The sequence below is a fragment of the Quercus robur genome, chromosome 9, assembly GCF_932294415.1.
Source record: "Quercus robur chromosome 9, dhQueRobu3.1, whole genome shotgun sequence".
Taxonomy (NCBI): domain Eukaryota; kingdom Viridiplantae; phylum Streptophyta; class Magnoliopsida; order Fagales; family Fagaceae; genus Quercus; species Quercus robur.
The window spans coordinates 3,660,456-3,676,371 of NC_065542.1; the positions used below are offsets into that span (position 1 = coordinate 3,660,456).

General features: G+C 34.2%; 2 protein-coding genes across 19 annotated transcripts in view; both read right to left on the reverse strand.

The window, feature by feature from the left end:
- Positions 1-2,856: 2,856 nt before the first annotated feature.
- On the reverse strand, positions 2,857-13,204 carry LOC126700435 (disease resistance-like protein DSC1). 17 transcript variants are annotated; one of them, XM_050398599.1, is made up of 10 exons: positions 13,018-13,204; positions 11,257-12,922; positions 10,607-10,722; positions 9,406-9,692; positions 7,608-7,740; positions 7,137-7,197; positions 6,948-7,002; positions 6,520-6,625; positions 5,962-6,358; positions 2,857-3,558 (listed from the first exon to the last, which is right to left on the reverse strand). In XM_050398599.1, exons 1-2 carry the CDS (start codon positions 13,150-13,152, stop codon positions 11,273-11,275), a joined length of 1,785 nt encoding a protein of 594 aa, XP_050254556.1. In that variant the 5' UTR covers positions 13,153-13,204; the 3' UTR covers positions 2,857-3,558; positions 5,962-6,358; positions 6,520-6,625; positions 6,948-7,002; positions 7,137-7,197; positions 7,608-7,740; positions 9,406-9,692; positions 10,607-10,722; positions 11,257-11,272. The 17 variants fall into 17 exon arrangements, with proteins under 17 accessions (XP_050254556.1, XP_050254553.1, XP_050254562.1 ...); XM_050398596.1 differs by having other exon boundaries at positions 7,137-7,208; XM_050398605.1 differs by having other exon boundaries at positions 5,962-6,371; positions 7,137-7,208.
- An 84-nt stretch (positions 13,205-13,288) lies between these two features.
- The window catches only part of LOC126700437 (disease resistance protein RUN1-like), a 60,259-nt gene continuing 57,631 nt past the window's right edge, over positions 13,289-15,916 (reverse strand). For both annotated transcript variants that reach the window (XM_050398614.1, XM_050398613.1), the window contains one exon: positions 13,289-14,472. In XM_050398614.1, the coding sequence (XP_050254571.1) occupies positions 13,362-14,472 (1,111 nt within the window). In that variant the 3' untranslated portion in view covers positions 13,289-13,361. The remainder of the gene's footprint in view (positions 14,473-15,916) is intronic.

Genomic DNA, 15,916 nt, shown 5'->3' on the forward strand with positions numbered 1-15,916 from the left:
TGTGTTTCTTTGGTTACCCAGTTGAGAAAATTCTGGATTACTTGGTTTAATTTGTGTATCTTTGCTTAACCAATTCTTTGTTTCCTGATTACTTGCTATTGGTTGTTTAAAGTTCATGTCTTTGTCATTAGTAGTGTACCCTTTTGCATTGTTGGGGGATTCCTGGTTGTTCTCAATTGTGTGCTTTAATAGATTTGAGTTATGTGTTATATGAGAGATTTTTAATTTGTTTAAGGATGAATGGGGAATGTGAGCTCCTACCAGTTGGCCAATGTGTTGCAACTCTATGATATCTCTGGGTTAAACTACTCAAAACCTCAGTATTACTATAATACGCCAAATTAGAAATACAACTGGGGATAACCCATTGTAGTAGTGGTTGATAACTTCTACCCAGCAAGGAAAACTGAAAGCAGAAGGAAAGAAAGAAGAAATTTATTCTTGTAGTGGATGAGAACTTTTACCCAATATAGGGTTTCAAGTTGATAGAAAATGGCAGGTCATTTTGTTTCAAACAATTAGAGTAATAGTTAAATGATTAAGCTCACTATTTTCTAACGGTTTAAGCTTTTGTGACATCTGATAGTTTATTATAGTATCAAATTAGGTGGTCTTGAGTTAACCCTATCTTTGTTCTACCCTCTCAATTAAAAAAAATTCACAATCAAATCTGTTGGGCTCTACTTATTAAAGGGGAGTATTGACCCACTTGTGAGAGAAAGTGTTGTAATAATGGTTAGATGATTAAATCTACTATTTCTTAATTGTTTAAGCTTTTGTTATAAGTGGTAAGGCAATTAACATGAGGTTGAAGCTTCTTATTGTTGAAGCTTCATATAGTTGATTCTTAATATGGTTGAAGCCTCAGTTTTGTGAAGTGAGGTTACATATTTGTGCCTTCTATGATGTAGATCACTGAAATTGATTGAGGGTATTTTTTTGTGTGTGTGAATGCCATCAATATCCACATTGTTATTATGGGCAAGGGCATGTCTGTAGGATGTATATCAATTAATTGATATAGTCTTTATTGTCATGTTCTGTTTTTCTGTTGCTTGAGACTTTTATAGCCTATCCATCACTCACTGCTTGGAATTATTCAGTTTACATCTATGTTTGTTTGGCTCTCAATAATATCTTTACTCCTCTTTTCTTCTTCCATCTGCTAACTTTGTATAATTTTGCATCTAAATCCGTTCATAATTGAGTTTGTGATATGATACTTCTTTTGAGTTTTGTGTATGCAGTTTCTTCAACGAGTATTTAGCATTGACACCATTGTGAAACCTCTTCCACCTGCCATGGCCTACAATGTTTCCCGCAACTTGAACTTCTTCACTCGCATTTTCACGCAGTTTTTTGGTGAGTATTGATTACTTTGTGCCATTTATGGGTAGCAGAGAAGATGGTATATATTAGAAATTCTATAGAACAAGATAACGATGTCACTCTTAATTACTTTTGAGGGTTCTTTTTCCTAGTCTTCTTCTGCAGCTTCTGTTTTTGCTCCTTCTGGCTCTTTTATTTTTCATTTTCTAGTAATCTATTTGTTTCACTGAACCTAGAGTTGTGCAATTTCTGGAGCATAATGAGTATGCTTGTGGAGCATCTGAACCTTTTTTCAATGCATATGCTATCAAGTCTATAACTTCACTGGAAGTTACAATGGGCTTGGCTCCTACATCTTTTAGAAGGGCTAAGAAATATAAATTCAGGGAATACAACTGGTTTAGAGAGATTTTCAATGTCCAATCAAGTATTTTACCTTGCAAAACTTTTAAACTCAGAATTGGTAAAGGCATTTCACCTGAGTCTATATTTTGGTTTGATCTTTTCAAACAATAGCTAACTTGGTCTCATGATTGCACCCAAGTTCTTTGAAAGTGAAAAAAAAAAAAAATATATATATATATATATATATTGTTTCATGTGATCAAACCTTTGACATGTTTCCCTTCCATTAATGCATTGATGATTGTTATAGAATAGCTGATTTTTCGATTTGTAATGTAGTTTATGTGATTTGTTGTATTGCAGATCCAGAAGGTATAGCAAATGCCCAAAAATCGTTAGGGATAGGACAGAAAGAGAAAGCTCGTCGCGTTCGTTGAAAAGAGATTAATAAAAAAGGAAAAGGAAGGGAAGGGGGGGGGGGGGGGGTGGTAGGATTTAGAAGGCAGTTGAAGGCTTATTGCTGATTTTAGATATAACTGTTTAAAATTATTTTTAATATCTGAATATTTCTTTTTTGGAGAATCTATAATATCTGAAGATTGAAAATGTAATCTAAAAATTCAGTGGAACCCCTTCATAAAAATTTTTGACTTTGCAAATGGAATTGCATCATGCGCTATATGAGAGTTTCAATAAGTTCACTGGTGATATTCATTGAAAAAAAAGAACAAGTACTAATGAGATTTCTTAATATGTTTTGCCTAACCTTGGATGAAACCAAATGGTCATGTTTTTGCAGCATGGCAGAAATTAACCATTTTTTTTGCTTGAAAAGACTAGGTGATTTTGCTTAGATCCTTTTAAATTGGAAATCAATTAAGCAAATTTCAACCTTCCATTAACAAACAAAATGTATGTCATTGTAAACTTCATTTATCTTCTTATCATTACCCTCTAGCCAATTTGAGCCAAGTTTTTATGTTAAAAAATTATTTTAATGTGACCCAAAAGACACATGAAATATTTTGCATTATCGTGGGGAAAAATAAAAACAATCGAAGTATATAACAACCTTTACATAAGGAAGAGAAATTTCAATTTCTGTATTTGATAGAAGTTTGACAGAACAATCCATTTGTAGGGCACCAAAAAAAAATAAAGCATGCTCCTCAATCAGAACCATTAGATAGTTAATTCAATTGCTCTTATTTGAATCTAAAAGGAGAGATGAATATGATTTTCACGCAAAGACATGAATCTCTTATATGATGTCTTACAATGTTAATGATTGCATGTAGTTGCAACTAGCTTTAGTCCAGAAAAGGTGTTAATTTAACTTCTTTCTTTTTGTCTTCTCTTTTCTTTTTGGGTATGGTTTATAATACAAAATAATGTCTGAAGCGTTGGCTGGTAGTAGAGTCCAAAAATGTTCAAAAGACTTTGAAGCAACAGCAAGACCCCAACATCTGTAGCAACTCTCTTATGCACAAAATATACAACCACTAATGTTCTCCTACTTCTATGCACTTGTGGCCTTCAATCAGCACAGCAAGTTGCCAAGGAAACCTTCTTCTCAAAAGGAGTTCCTCCACTCTTAAAAATGATGGAAACAAGTCTACAAAAACCAAGCTGTATAGCCTTAGTTAATGCTTTCCGAACAGGGGCATCTAGCTGCATGCCATTTGGTTGCATATGGAAGAACTGCAACAGCCTGCCAGCACTTGATTTGGCTACAAAGCCAAAACCACCCCGTTCACACTATCTCTGCTAGCGTCCCTAAATTGTCAGCAACACCTACAACCCTCCACAACTTGATACACCTGCCTTGGTACTTTCCTGCAGTTACTTTGATCTGCTTGTTGTGCATTAGAGACTTGTGCAGGCCTGCAAAACAAAGCATTAGCACTTCTTTAGAAGCAATTTTGCACCGTTAAACATCAATCTAGAGAACATAATATATTCCTGTTTTTGAAAATTTGGATCCTCCATCCACTGAGCCAACCACCACTTCAAAGAGCAAGGAGAAATGAACTCAGTTCTAAGGCTCAAATCTATCCAAACAATACCTTCCAAGCAAGATTGCAGTTCAAGAATAAATGAACCAAATTTTCCTCCTCCTCACACAATTACTATCACTCACAATGTTTCATTTCACTATTCTGTTTTAAACAATAAGTCCTCATGCCAAACTCCCACATAACAATTATTAACTTCAAAGGAAGCTTCAATTCTCACAGATGTCTCCATCTAAGAGCTATGACCCTCCAATGAGAATCCATTACCTGAATTCCCCCACTTTCAACAGTAGCTTAATTTTGATATCAAAATGTGTTACATTGAGGCGATGTATGTTTATTAGTAGCTCCTCACCTTGAGAGAGGGGTGGCTAAAATTTGAGCAACCACTACACTACTTCAGGAGAGTATAGCTCCCTAATCAGGTCCTGTGTTCCAAGTCAAAGTGTAAATTTTTGTGTTGACCTTGCATTGACCCATTTTTCAGAAAGATTAACTAATGGGGCAAAACTATTTTCAAACAAGTGAGAGAGTAAGACACATGCATGAGTAGATTCTAATGAATCAAAATCTTTTGCTGGTGGTGGTGGTGATGGGATGAATATGCTTTATCATGCTTTTATGAAAACTTTTTTTTTTTTTTTCATTTTTTGGGATTAGTAATGTAGTGCAAATTTGATGACAATTACTCCTACACATTTTGTGTAATTTCCTAGTGCCCAGCTATATAAAAGTCCTACTCGTTTTACTTTTTTGAAAAGCTATAAACTTATTTTTATTTGTATGGCTTTCTTTCTATCTATTCACAATCAAGGTTCCATCATGATGTATCACGCATAAATGCTTTAGTAGAATCTGGAAACTTTATGACTAATACATCCACTAATTAATTTAGTATTAGCAGTGTAAAGTAGCTGAAGAAAGTGTTCAAGCAGGTCATATTACTTTAGTTTTCTTTAATCATACATTCGAAACTGATAGGGTGACTTAGTTAAAAACTGAAAATGAAGATAGTAAAGTATTTTGGGGAAAAAAAAAGTAAGAGCTAGGAGCAAGCAAAGTTTGTAATCGACATCAAAATCATTGATATTAGAGCTGCTTTGACATCAACTGAAGAATCTTTACCCTTTCAAACTAACAGTATGCCTCTTTAAAATGAATAATGGGATCACTCTACAAATAACGTCATTGTTCTTTAAAAAACTGAACATGCCAATTAATGAAAGGGTGTCCAATAAATCTAGCAATAGTAACTTAATCTATTTCATGCCTTCTCATGATGTGATTTCATTGGTTCCATTTCTTTTCATTGAATAGTTTGTTGATTTTTCATATTTTAGAGCAAAACATTTACATTTATATGAGGTAAAAGTAAAAATGTCACCAGATAGGATTATACATAACAGCATTGTTTGTTAATTTTTGATCTCTTTGAGTGATGTTGCTATTAATCTTTGCCCTTTTGTACATAGTTCAGACCTTTCACTGTGACAAAATGTACGATGAAGATGCTGAGAGAAATGTGAGCTTATTTTTTATCTGCTTTAAATGCAAGCCTGCAAGGCAATGCTTCTTCCTTAGCTAGATTCGTTTATAATCTAGTAATTTTCTACTTTGCTATAGATATCTCTTGAGTTGCAACTTGCAACTATACGAATATTTTTCTCCTGTAAATGTTTGATAAATTACTAATTAAGTAATTATTATGTTTTTGGGTGAATATGTAATTAACCATGGAATAAGAGCACGAAATCCTTAGTTCAATCCTGTCTCTACTCTATCTTTAATTTAAAATGTTAAAAACCCCACAAGTTATGTGAATGATTAGATTCACAATGATGGGATTTAAGCTTGCATGTGAGGGGAAGTGTTAAATTATGGTTAAATGATTAGATTCACAATTTTTTAATAGTTTAAGCTTTTGGGAGAAACGGTAATTTACTAATGCTATCCAAATTTGACTAGCTTTGTTGATTGACATTCCAAGCCAACTCTCAGGCTCATTAGCATTACCTGTTGGTATAAAATTTGGGGGGGTAGAAAATACCATTTGAGCTACTCAGCTCATTGGCAATTTTGACTATCTATTAACATGTGGAGAATATCAACTAAACATGAACAATTTTTGCTGAAAGTAAATCTAAAGTCCTACTATTGAAACAAATTGGCTATATATTATCCAGACTGCTAAAGTTAACTCTCTTTTAATAGAGTTACAAGCCCAAAAAATGTTCATAAAAGAGTTACAAGCAAAATTAACCAGGACTCTAACCTCATTAGTGACTCCGGTACACAGCAAATGTACACCACTGGCATTCTCCAACTTCCTTGCACTTGTGTTCTTCAATCAACGCACCAAGTTGCCAAGGAACCTTCTTCTTTTCCACAGGTCCTCCAATCTTCCACTAACCAGAACAACCTGGAAAATATGCTTCTCAAACAGTAAGCTTTCACTTTTTTGCATACGGCGTTACTGGAACAGGCTGAAAAATTATCTGCCAGCCCATGATTTAGCTACATAGGCAAAACAACCCCATTTGCATCTGCTCTGCCAGTGCCCCTCAACTGTCAGCAACACTTGCCATCCCTCCACAACTGGACACACTCCCCTTGGAACTCTCCAGTAGTTACTCTAATCAACATGTTGTGCATCATAGGCTTGTGCATACCTACAAAACAAAGCTTTACTGAGCATTACACATGATAAGTACACTTTTTTGCACCCTCAAACATCACTGTGTTGAGGTTATACAGCCCAAGCAAGACTTGCTTCAGGAATGAACAATCGAAATTGTCTTCCTCACTGCATAAGACACTTGGTTTCACTCACTATGTTGTGTTGTATGAGGCCATAGCAGCTTATCAGTAACTCCACAGCTTGAGATAGCTAAAATTTGAGCAGCTACTTCTGGAGAGTACAGCTCTCTAATCAGGTCCTGTTTTCAAGCCAAAGTGTAAAGATAAGTTTAAATACCTATTAATACTAGTAGCTTATTTTGACTTGATTGAGGGATTACTAAAGTAAGGTTTTTATAACTTAGCAAAATAATATTTTTTTATTATTGAAAAAGATTGACACACACATACATGACTAAACTTAAATTCTAGACAAAACACATCAAAATAAAACTGTAGGATCTTTCCACTACAAAATACAATACATCAGGCTAAAAAGACAAAACCAAGCAGAAAAATATGAAAACTTATATTCTGGATGTAACGCATCAAAACAACGATAACAATTAGAGCAGGGCTTACCAATCAAAGCAGGATAGCTTCTCTATTTTTCAACCTTTTCTGCACAGTTGCTTGCCTGATTGAATATGCACCAGAGAATTAGGTTAGTAATTTATGGCTAAGTTTGTTGTAGGCTCAGGTTTAACTTCTGTTATCCTTTGATTCTAATTCTTGTTGAGTCACTTTGATAGGGTAGCCAAGCTAAGTTACCTATGGAGGTCAAGTCTTCTGGTTTGTTTTATCCTGTGAAATGAGCATGAACAGTTTTGCCCTGCTCATGATCTGATATAGGTAAGTACAAATTTCAGTCAATAATTTCATTTAGAGTTAAAGGTATAAAGTTAGAAAACTTCAAGAACATCAAGAGGAAATAGCACAAAATTTATTTGGTAAAAACTTAAACAATTAAAGAGCAGTACTAGGTATAAAAAGAGTTTTAAACTATTACTATTAAAAAGTAACGGGGCATTTACATGTGGTAGTACCTGTCTACTAAATTATATATATAAGAAAGCACAATAGAAAAAAGATATGTCATAAGGCACCTATTAAACTCCTAAATCTCTGAAGTAAAAGAGGAAGGAGAAGAAAGAATGAACAAAAGAAATATCTAAATAAGAAATCAAAGGAAGAAAGATATGACACTTTAAAAATGAAATTCAAATATTATAAAGGTCTCACCAATTCTTCTTCACAAGCATTACATGGGAAGATGAAGTCTTTGATGATTTCCCAACATTGAATAAAGGCATCAGATGGCTAAGGTCATTTAGTAATAGATCCAAACGCACTTCTCTTGTGGTAAATCACAGATCTGACAAGACAGGTCTAACAATTGAGTAATATGCACCACATTTTTTCGGTGACACATAAAATTGGACTAAATGCTTTTAACTTTGAAGATTGTCTCCTGTGAGAGCTTCTCAATTAGTTGGTGATGGCAAATCTATTAATATATAGGTACAAGCTTAGGCTCCCAATGCTGATAGTTTAAGCAGTTCACCAAGAACATTACTGCTGCTGATGCAGACCTTTCACTGTTGATCAATGAACTGATCAATTGTCAACAACATGACAATATTTGGATATATCAAGAACATGGTAATGACTTGGTCATTGAAGAAATTTTGCATATCAAAATTAAATCCCCATTAAGGTAAGTTATGGTCAAGCTCCTCATGGTTGAAAATTTTGAACTGTCACTAACCATGATTTGATTCTAAAGATTGTTGCATTATGAGAATTGCAATAACAATGTCCTCAAACATGCTAATACAAGTCATTTTAGTAACTTTATGATTGTTGTCGTACTTTTAAATAATAAAAATTCAGAGAAAAGCAAAAGCAAAAAATAAAAAGAAATGAATAGAAAAATCAGTTATTCTCTTAATCAGAAAAAGAGCATCTGCTTTGGTTTCAAGTTAGTAAACAACCCTAAAAAACCTTCAACAAGGGAGGAAGCTAGACACAACCTGTAGGAAGACTAATTATTCCGATACGATCAATTGTCAATAATGTTGATATTTGGATGTATCAAGAACTTGTTTTAATGATTTGTTCTTTACAGATATTTTAAATATCCAAATTAATTCCTCATAAAAGTTATTATCAAGTTCCTCATTGCTAAAGATTTTAAATTTTATAACTACATTTGATTGTAAAGTTTGTACATTTTAGAATTGGAATCCTGACGGTCTTAGCTAATAGCAAGTGGAGTGGGGAAAAGTTATATAACTGTTGTCATACTTTAAATTGATAAGAATTTTCGAAGCAAATCAAAAATAAAAGGAACAAGAACTAGAACAGAAAACGCAGCTGTTCTCTTAAACAGAAAAAAGAAAAAAGAAAAAAAAAGAAGCATTTTCTTTGGTTGAAGGTTAGTACACAACTTTAGAGAACTTTCAACTAGGGAGGAAGCTAGATGCTACCCCTAGCTAGACTAATCATTCTGACTGCAATCTATGCATGACTTCACATATATAATATGTAATGAGATAAAAAATAATTTTGATTGTAATGTTTGCAGTGGCATGCATATATTGTTTTTGCACCTTGAAAAATTTCAAAACAATGACAAGAGAAATTAAAAAGCATACAACGGACTGCACTTATCTTTTTGTCTCTTGGCCATGTGACAGATTCACCTCATGAAATAGTCCAATGATCCAACATCAAGGGGGCAACCAGCACAAACAAGTAACACAATCACTAAACCAAGATGACCCTAATCATTGTTTATTTCATAAGACTCTGTTTTTTATATGTGTATCAAATTAGCTAGGAGTATTGCTTTGTGTTTTTTGATTAAACAAACCAGAAGGGAGTTTGAATAAGTGCTAATAATTAACTAAGGTACAGCTAGCAAGAAACTTTTTTGAAGTTAAAATTAACCCAAAAGAGTACAAGTATATGCCAAAGGAAAGGGAAAGCGATGATGCATCAACCAACAAAACTCAAATTAAGAAGGATGGTGACTTACGGGCGATAGAGAGAAAAGCGTTGATCAACCTTCTGGGTCACTTCACAAAATTCCTTCCAATGAAAAAATCTCAGGTCACTAATCACTCACTTGACTCCTCACAAGCAGCTATGGACATGCATATTCTCTATTTTTAAAAAAGAAATTGGATCCCCGCTATTTCCATCCCCTACCCTTGCAGCTCTCCTCCAACAGGATTGGTTGCAGTTGAACCCTCTCTAAAGGTCTGGATTTGCTTTTCTTGCTGTTGTTGAGGCTTTTCTTTGTTATTTGAACTATTAGTTACCCTGCACATTGAAATCAAACAAACTTTTAAAAAACATGGCCACATTAGTGGCAGAGAAAGGCTCTTTCTTCACGGTTGCCTTGTTCCTATAAGTCCAAATATACCATAAGATAGAGACAAAAGACAGCGAGAAGTACTTTAAGTTCTCTAAATTGCCCTGATTTCTCTTCATCCATGCCTGAATCAAGTAAGGCTGAATGAAATTAGTTCTAATGGACAGATCAAACCAAACCAGATTTCTCTAGATGACAAGGGAAAAAAATAAGGTCTAAGGTTTCTGCATCTTTGACATACAGGAAAAAAGTCCTCACAAGTCTTCTCAATTCTGCCCTCACAAGAAGAAAATTCAATAACATCCTCCAAAAAATGACAATAATTTTAGAAGGTGATTGTAACCTACAAAATGGCTCCAATGCTCAAGGTCTTCACTTATGGTTGTGCTAGTGAGATCAAAAAAGGACCTGCTGGCATGGTTTCTACGATTTCTGCTAAGCAACAGCCAGTATCCTTTTCAACCAAATAAGCACCAGATTTAAAATGAGACCTTATGAGCTTGTTAGTAACACAAACATGAATTTGTAAAATTCTCTCAGAATCATTTTGGCTATAGAGTTTTCAAACGTATCCAGAATTCCACCCGGGCTAAAAGTATCTTTGAGTAGCACATCTGCCACGACATTTATAGAAACTAAACAGTTTCATAAGACACCCCTTGATTGACATGCAAAAAAATTGGAACCGTATGTATATACTAGGATGTCTATAAAGGTATATTATCAATTTACTATGAGATGTAATAAATCAGGCTAAAATGGCAAAACAATGAAGAAAATGTGACAAAACTTAAATTGTAGGTGTAATGCATCAAAACGACAATAACAAGTAAAGTGGGGTTTACAAATCTAAGCATACTACCTTCTCCCATTTTCAATCTTGTTAAATACTTGCTTGCCTGCTTGGGTCTAATTACCATAAAGATGAACATGTGAAATGGGCATGGGTGGTTGACCTTGGTCATGATCTGAAAAAACCTGGAAAATTTCAAGAATATCAAGAGCCAAAGAACAATTATCATATGTCAAACACTTCCATAATTAAAGAGCAATTATAAAATGAGTTTTAAAGTATTAATATCACAGATAAATGAGGTAATTATATTGCAGATGGAGGCAATACATGTGATAGGCTACAGCACCCTTTCCATTCAAACTTGACATTATATATATTCTGTTAAGCTCCTAAATGCCTAGGGAGGAAAAAATAGAATAGGGAAAAAAAAAGTCTAGCTAAGAAAATGCAAAGGAAAAAGATATGTCTATTTAAGATGAGATTTGGCAGCAACTTCCAGTTTTGATGTTTACTCACTTTTAATCACATTAAAAGCATGCTTTTAAAACACCAACAAAAGCATTTTCTTGCCGTTCTTTGTTGTCAAATCGTTAGGAGTCTCATTTACAACTCTAGTCAAACATGTGGTGGGCAATCCATTAATAAATGTATAGTAAAAGAAAAAGAAAATGCAGAAACCAACAGAACTTGAATTAAGAGGAAAGACAGTGACTTACTGGAGAAAAATGTTGACTAATAATCAGGGTCACTTTCACTAGATTCCTCCCTATCGCAACCCTCGTACTCACTTGACTCCTCACAATCAGAGCTTCCTTCTCCACTGGGTCCAGCCATATTGTAATCAGAACTTGCTTCCACTTCCACTGACAAACTGTCGAAATTATGATGGAGAACATCCATGTCAAGATCTTCTATGTCTTTCTTGTATATCATATGGAACCCCCATTTTTTTACCTTCACGCTTGAATAATGGGTTTCAATTTCAATTCTAATCTGACGGAATCCATTCACGTCACCTTCCCACGATAATTTATTTGATTCCTTGTCGAAGAATTGAGGAGTCACATAGACTAGCCGAAGGTGATCTGATGAAACCTGAACAACTGTGCCACTTTCAAAAGAAATTTCTTTTCCATTGGCTATCAACGAATAGTCAAGCGTGGGGCACACAACGCAAATAACAATTCCCACGTTCTTACACAAATGAGAAGGTACTTTTATTTTCACTTCTTTCCCCATGTTTTGGTAGCTAAACCACTCGGGAATTTCACTTCCAGGAAAAACAATGTTATATGACTCTTTTAGGACTAAGAGAGGGAGAGAGGGAGAGAGCTTGAGGGACTTTTTTATCCCTGAGGTAAACCAGTATATGCAGCTTTGATTGTCAGCCAATTTAATACAATTTTCAAGATTGAGAGATGGTTCCAATGAATCGCTTGGTTTTAATGGATCTGGTAACATTTCCAGTGAGATACAACCTTTTGCCTCCACGAGTTCAATATTAAATGGAAGCTTTGGCAATGATCGAAGACTTGTGCAATTATTCAAGTGCATCCATTTCAATTTCGAAAGTTGAATGATGCTTTCCGGAAGGCAATCAAAATCATTTCCATCTAGAACCAACCATTCTAAAGAGACTAAGGAACCAATATCATTAGGGATTGCCTTGAGATTGCAGTCACCTAAAAGCAAGTGGGTCAAAGGAGACGCAGGTGATAGAGATAGAGAAGAGAATAGCAAGTCGATGGGATGAGGACTTGTTGGCATTGATAACCCCTTACATTCACTCAATGTTAGGGAATGAAGATGTTTTAAGAGACCAATGGAAGAAGGGACCTCTCTTATAGCAGTTTCCCACAAATCCAACTTCTCTAGACTTTCGGCATCCCCTAGGTTCTCTGGCAGTCTATCCAGTTTTGTGCAAAACTGGAGAGAGACTTTTCTAACCAACTTTAAATTAAAAATGGTATTAGGTAAATGCTCAAGATTTTTGCAACTATTTACAGTCAACTCAACAAGGCCAGTCAAATGCTCAATTGACGTGGGTAGTGTTGTAATTGCAGTAGAACCTAAATAAAGGATGCGTACCCTTTTCATGTTTCTCCCGAATTCTGGAATTTCTGTTAATTTTGAGCACTCAGTAAGATTAAGTTCCTCAAGACACTTTAATTTAAACTTGCTTGGAAGACTCGTGAGGTTCTCGCACCGTTGTAAATCAAGAATAGTAAGCTTTTTATGAATTCCAATTGATGGGTGAATCCTACGTAAATTTATACAACTTTTAAGAACCAAACTCTCAAGATTTGGGACTTCAATGATGTCTGGGGCTTCAATAAGTTTTAGAGATTCACTCAGATTCATGAATTTCAAATTCTCAAAACTCTGTTTAAAAAAAAAAAAAAAAAATGAGAGTAAAACAATTAGCTTCTACAAACAAACTTATTATAAAGAAAGTAGTATAAGGGTACCTAAATTACCTTTAATCGGGAACTTGATGTCAACGATTTTGAAGGGTACCCTTTCCAATCAAGAATTCTTAAGCTATTAGGAAGATGTTTGAGATCATGCATAAGTTGAACACCACAAATTTTAAGCAATTTTAGATATCGCATCTTTGAAAAGGCCTCAGGATCCCAATCTACATTTTTTTGTTTATGCAACTCTAGCACTATGCCTTGAATGTTCTCCGTTCCCTAATAATAAAAAATAAGAGGGATTAGTATAAAATGTATAATTACTAGACTAATATAATTTAAACTCCATTATTATTTATAAAAAAAATTATGTTGAATAATATAATAAGATATATGCTTAGTTTCTTTCAATAACCCCTTACCGTATTTTCTGTCAGCACATTGTCGATATCTTTAAATGAACACAATCTACTACGCCGCCCGGGGTCTTCAGGGCACTGTTGATAAACTATATCTCGGCCCATTTCTTGTAGTAAATTATGCATCCCCAATCGATTTCCATGCAATTTAATGAGAGACTTATCAATAAGAACCCTTAATCCAATTTTAGGAAATAGCTCAAGATAGTCCAGTATTTTTTCAACATCATCTTGATTCATGTGATTAAAAAAGCATGCAATATTTAAGAAAATTTCCTTTTGTATTGGTTCTAGTCCATTGAAACTTATTCGAAGCACACTGAGAATTCTTGTTTCACCAAATTTGGTGAGCCTACCAAGTTCATTTTTCCATTCATCAATGCTTTTTTTGAACAAGAAAGAACCCAAAACTTCAAGGGCCAAAGGAAGCCCCTTACAATAATCTACAAAATCTTGAGACAGCTTTCCATAATCTTCAGTTGGATGGTCCATTTTAAAAGCTTTCAAACTAAAAAGTTTAAGATCTTCATCATGATTCAATTCTTCAACCTCATATATTTCATTTGCTTCATGAAACTCCAACAAATGCTTATCTCTTGTTGTTATCATAATTCTACTACTTGAACCAAACCAACAACGCTCCCCAGCTAACTTATTCAATTGCTCTAAATCATTTACGTCATCAAGAACAAGAAGAATCTTTTTGTTATGTAACCTTCTTTTTATTATGTCAACTCCATCATGAACATTGTGTACCTCCAAATCTCTATGATTCAAAAGTTCCCTCAAAAGTATTTGTTGTATCTTATGTAAACCAAATTTTTCAGATTCTTCCCTAATATTAGCAATAAAACTACAAGCTTCAAATTTACTGGAAATCATTTTGTAAACAACTCTAGCAAGAGTTGTCTTACCCATTCCTCCTGTCCCCCAAATTCCTATAATGCGAACATCATTTGACTCCATAGCTAAGTATGACTTCAATTTCTCAACTCGGGATTCCATTCCTATTAGTTCTGAGAAGGTATGTGTTGAGAAGGTATTAACCAATTTATTTAATATCACTTTCACAATGCCTTGGATACATTCTGCCTCAGACCTACAAAGAAGAGAGAACAATAACTGTGAATCTGAATCTATGGCACTAAGTTTAGTAGGTTAAAACTGAAATTGGGACAAATAAATGTAATTGGTAAATTACATATTTTTTTATTTTTTTTACCAATTATGTAATTTACCATTTTTATTATGTAATCCTAAAATCCCTTTCTCTCTCTCTCTCTCTCTCTCTCTCTCTCTTATATTATATCTCTTTCTCTTCTCCGGTTCTCCCTCATCTTCACTCTCGTGCAAAATTATCTAATGACTATCCAAATTACCATGAGATCCAATTCAACATGATGGAAAATAAAGAAGCGAAGGAAACACAACCTATCTTCTAGCAGCCTCTAAGCTCTTAAAAAATTTTGATTAGTTGTTAGAATCCAAGTATCAGTATTCTGATTTCTGAGTCTGAACAGGCCCAATTTGAGAGAGAGAGAGAGAAATGACCAAGCCATTTTTTGATTGACAATCTCTCTGAGATTATCAGACCTACAATCCGAGCACTAATAAAAAACATGACAACCCACCAAACTGCTACAGATCGTATTTGAAGACTCACAATACATTTGATTAGACCATTTTTTTTTTTGGTGCTGCATTAAAGTATATATGTCATTAAACTTTGTTTTTATTTTCTTCCTCCCAGTTAGACAGAGAGTAGAGGCAGCCCAAGGACTCTCCGGTAAGCCACAAACTAATCATTAGACAGATGTTAACAACCCTAAAATAAATTTAAGTCAACAAGCTAGATTTGCAATGAACATGTAAAAGTCTTGCAACAAATCCAACTAAGAAACCAAATCACTTATCTATTTCATATGAACCAATTGTTTTTAATAGACTTAGATTTTAACCATCGTTGCTTTACAAATCAAGGAAAATCATGACTTTTTTCTTTTTCTTTTCTAGTTGAGTTTGCCCTTAGGGAGATTTAATCTTACTAGAGAGAGGATAAGCGATTTTAGAATTTTCTCAAACATGAACTCGCGTAGGAAAAGGAAATTTGAGTTTATTTTTATCTATGTGGCGGTACTGTTGCCAATTGGTGTAACAGGAAAAATAATTTTTTATTATCCTGTTTAACACATCAATTTTTTTCATCCAAGAGATAATGACATGGACTAAACTGACACAGCATTGAAAATGTCAAGGACCAAATTGACACAATTAAAAGATTAGAGACCAAACTAAAATATGGTGTAGATAATAGGAACTAACCCAAACTGAAGAGGATTATATAAGCTATCTAAAATTTAAGATAAAGCAACAACCCAAACTACTCTAGTAAAATTACTCCAAAAGAGTCTTAAGAGCACAAAATTAATTATATGATTCAGTATGAAATCTTGTATTACATTGCAGATGTGAACTTTCTTTTCTATCCAATTCACAATAAAAATTAAATATGAGCCTTTTATCATGATTCTACCATCCTGTGA

Excerpts from the sequence above, each read along its gene's own strand:
- LOC126700435 (XM_050398604.1), bottom strand. The coding sequence starts at position 13,152 with ATGCGATATCTAAAATTGCTTAAAATTTGTGGTGTTCAACTTATGCAT. Across the intron at positions 12,923-13,017 it reads CATCAAGTTCCCGATTAAAG|AGTTTTGAGAATTTGAAATT; the intron begins GTAATTTAGGTA and ends TTTTTTAAACAG.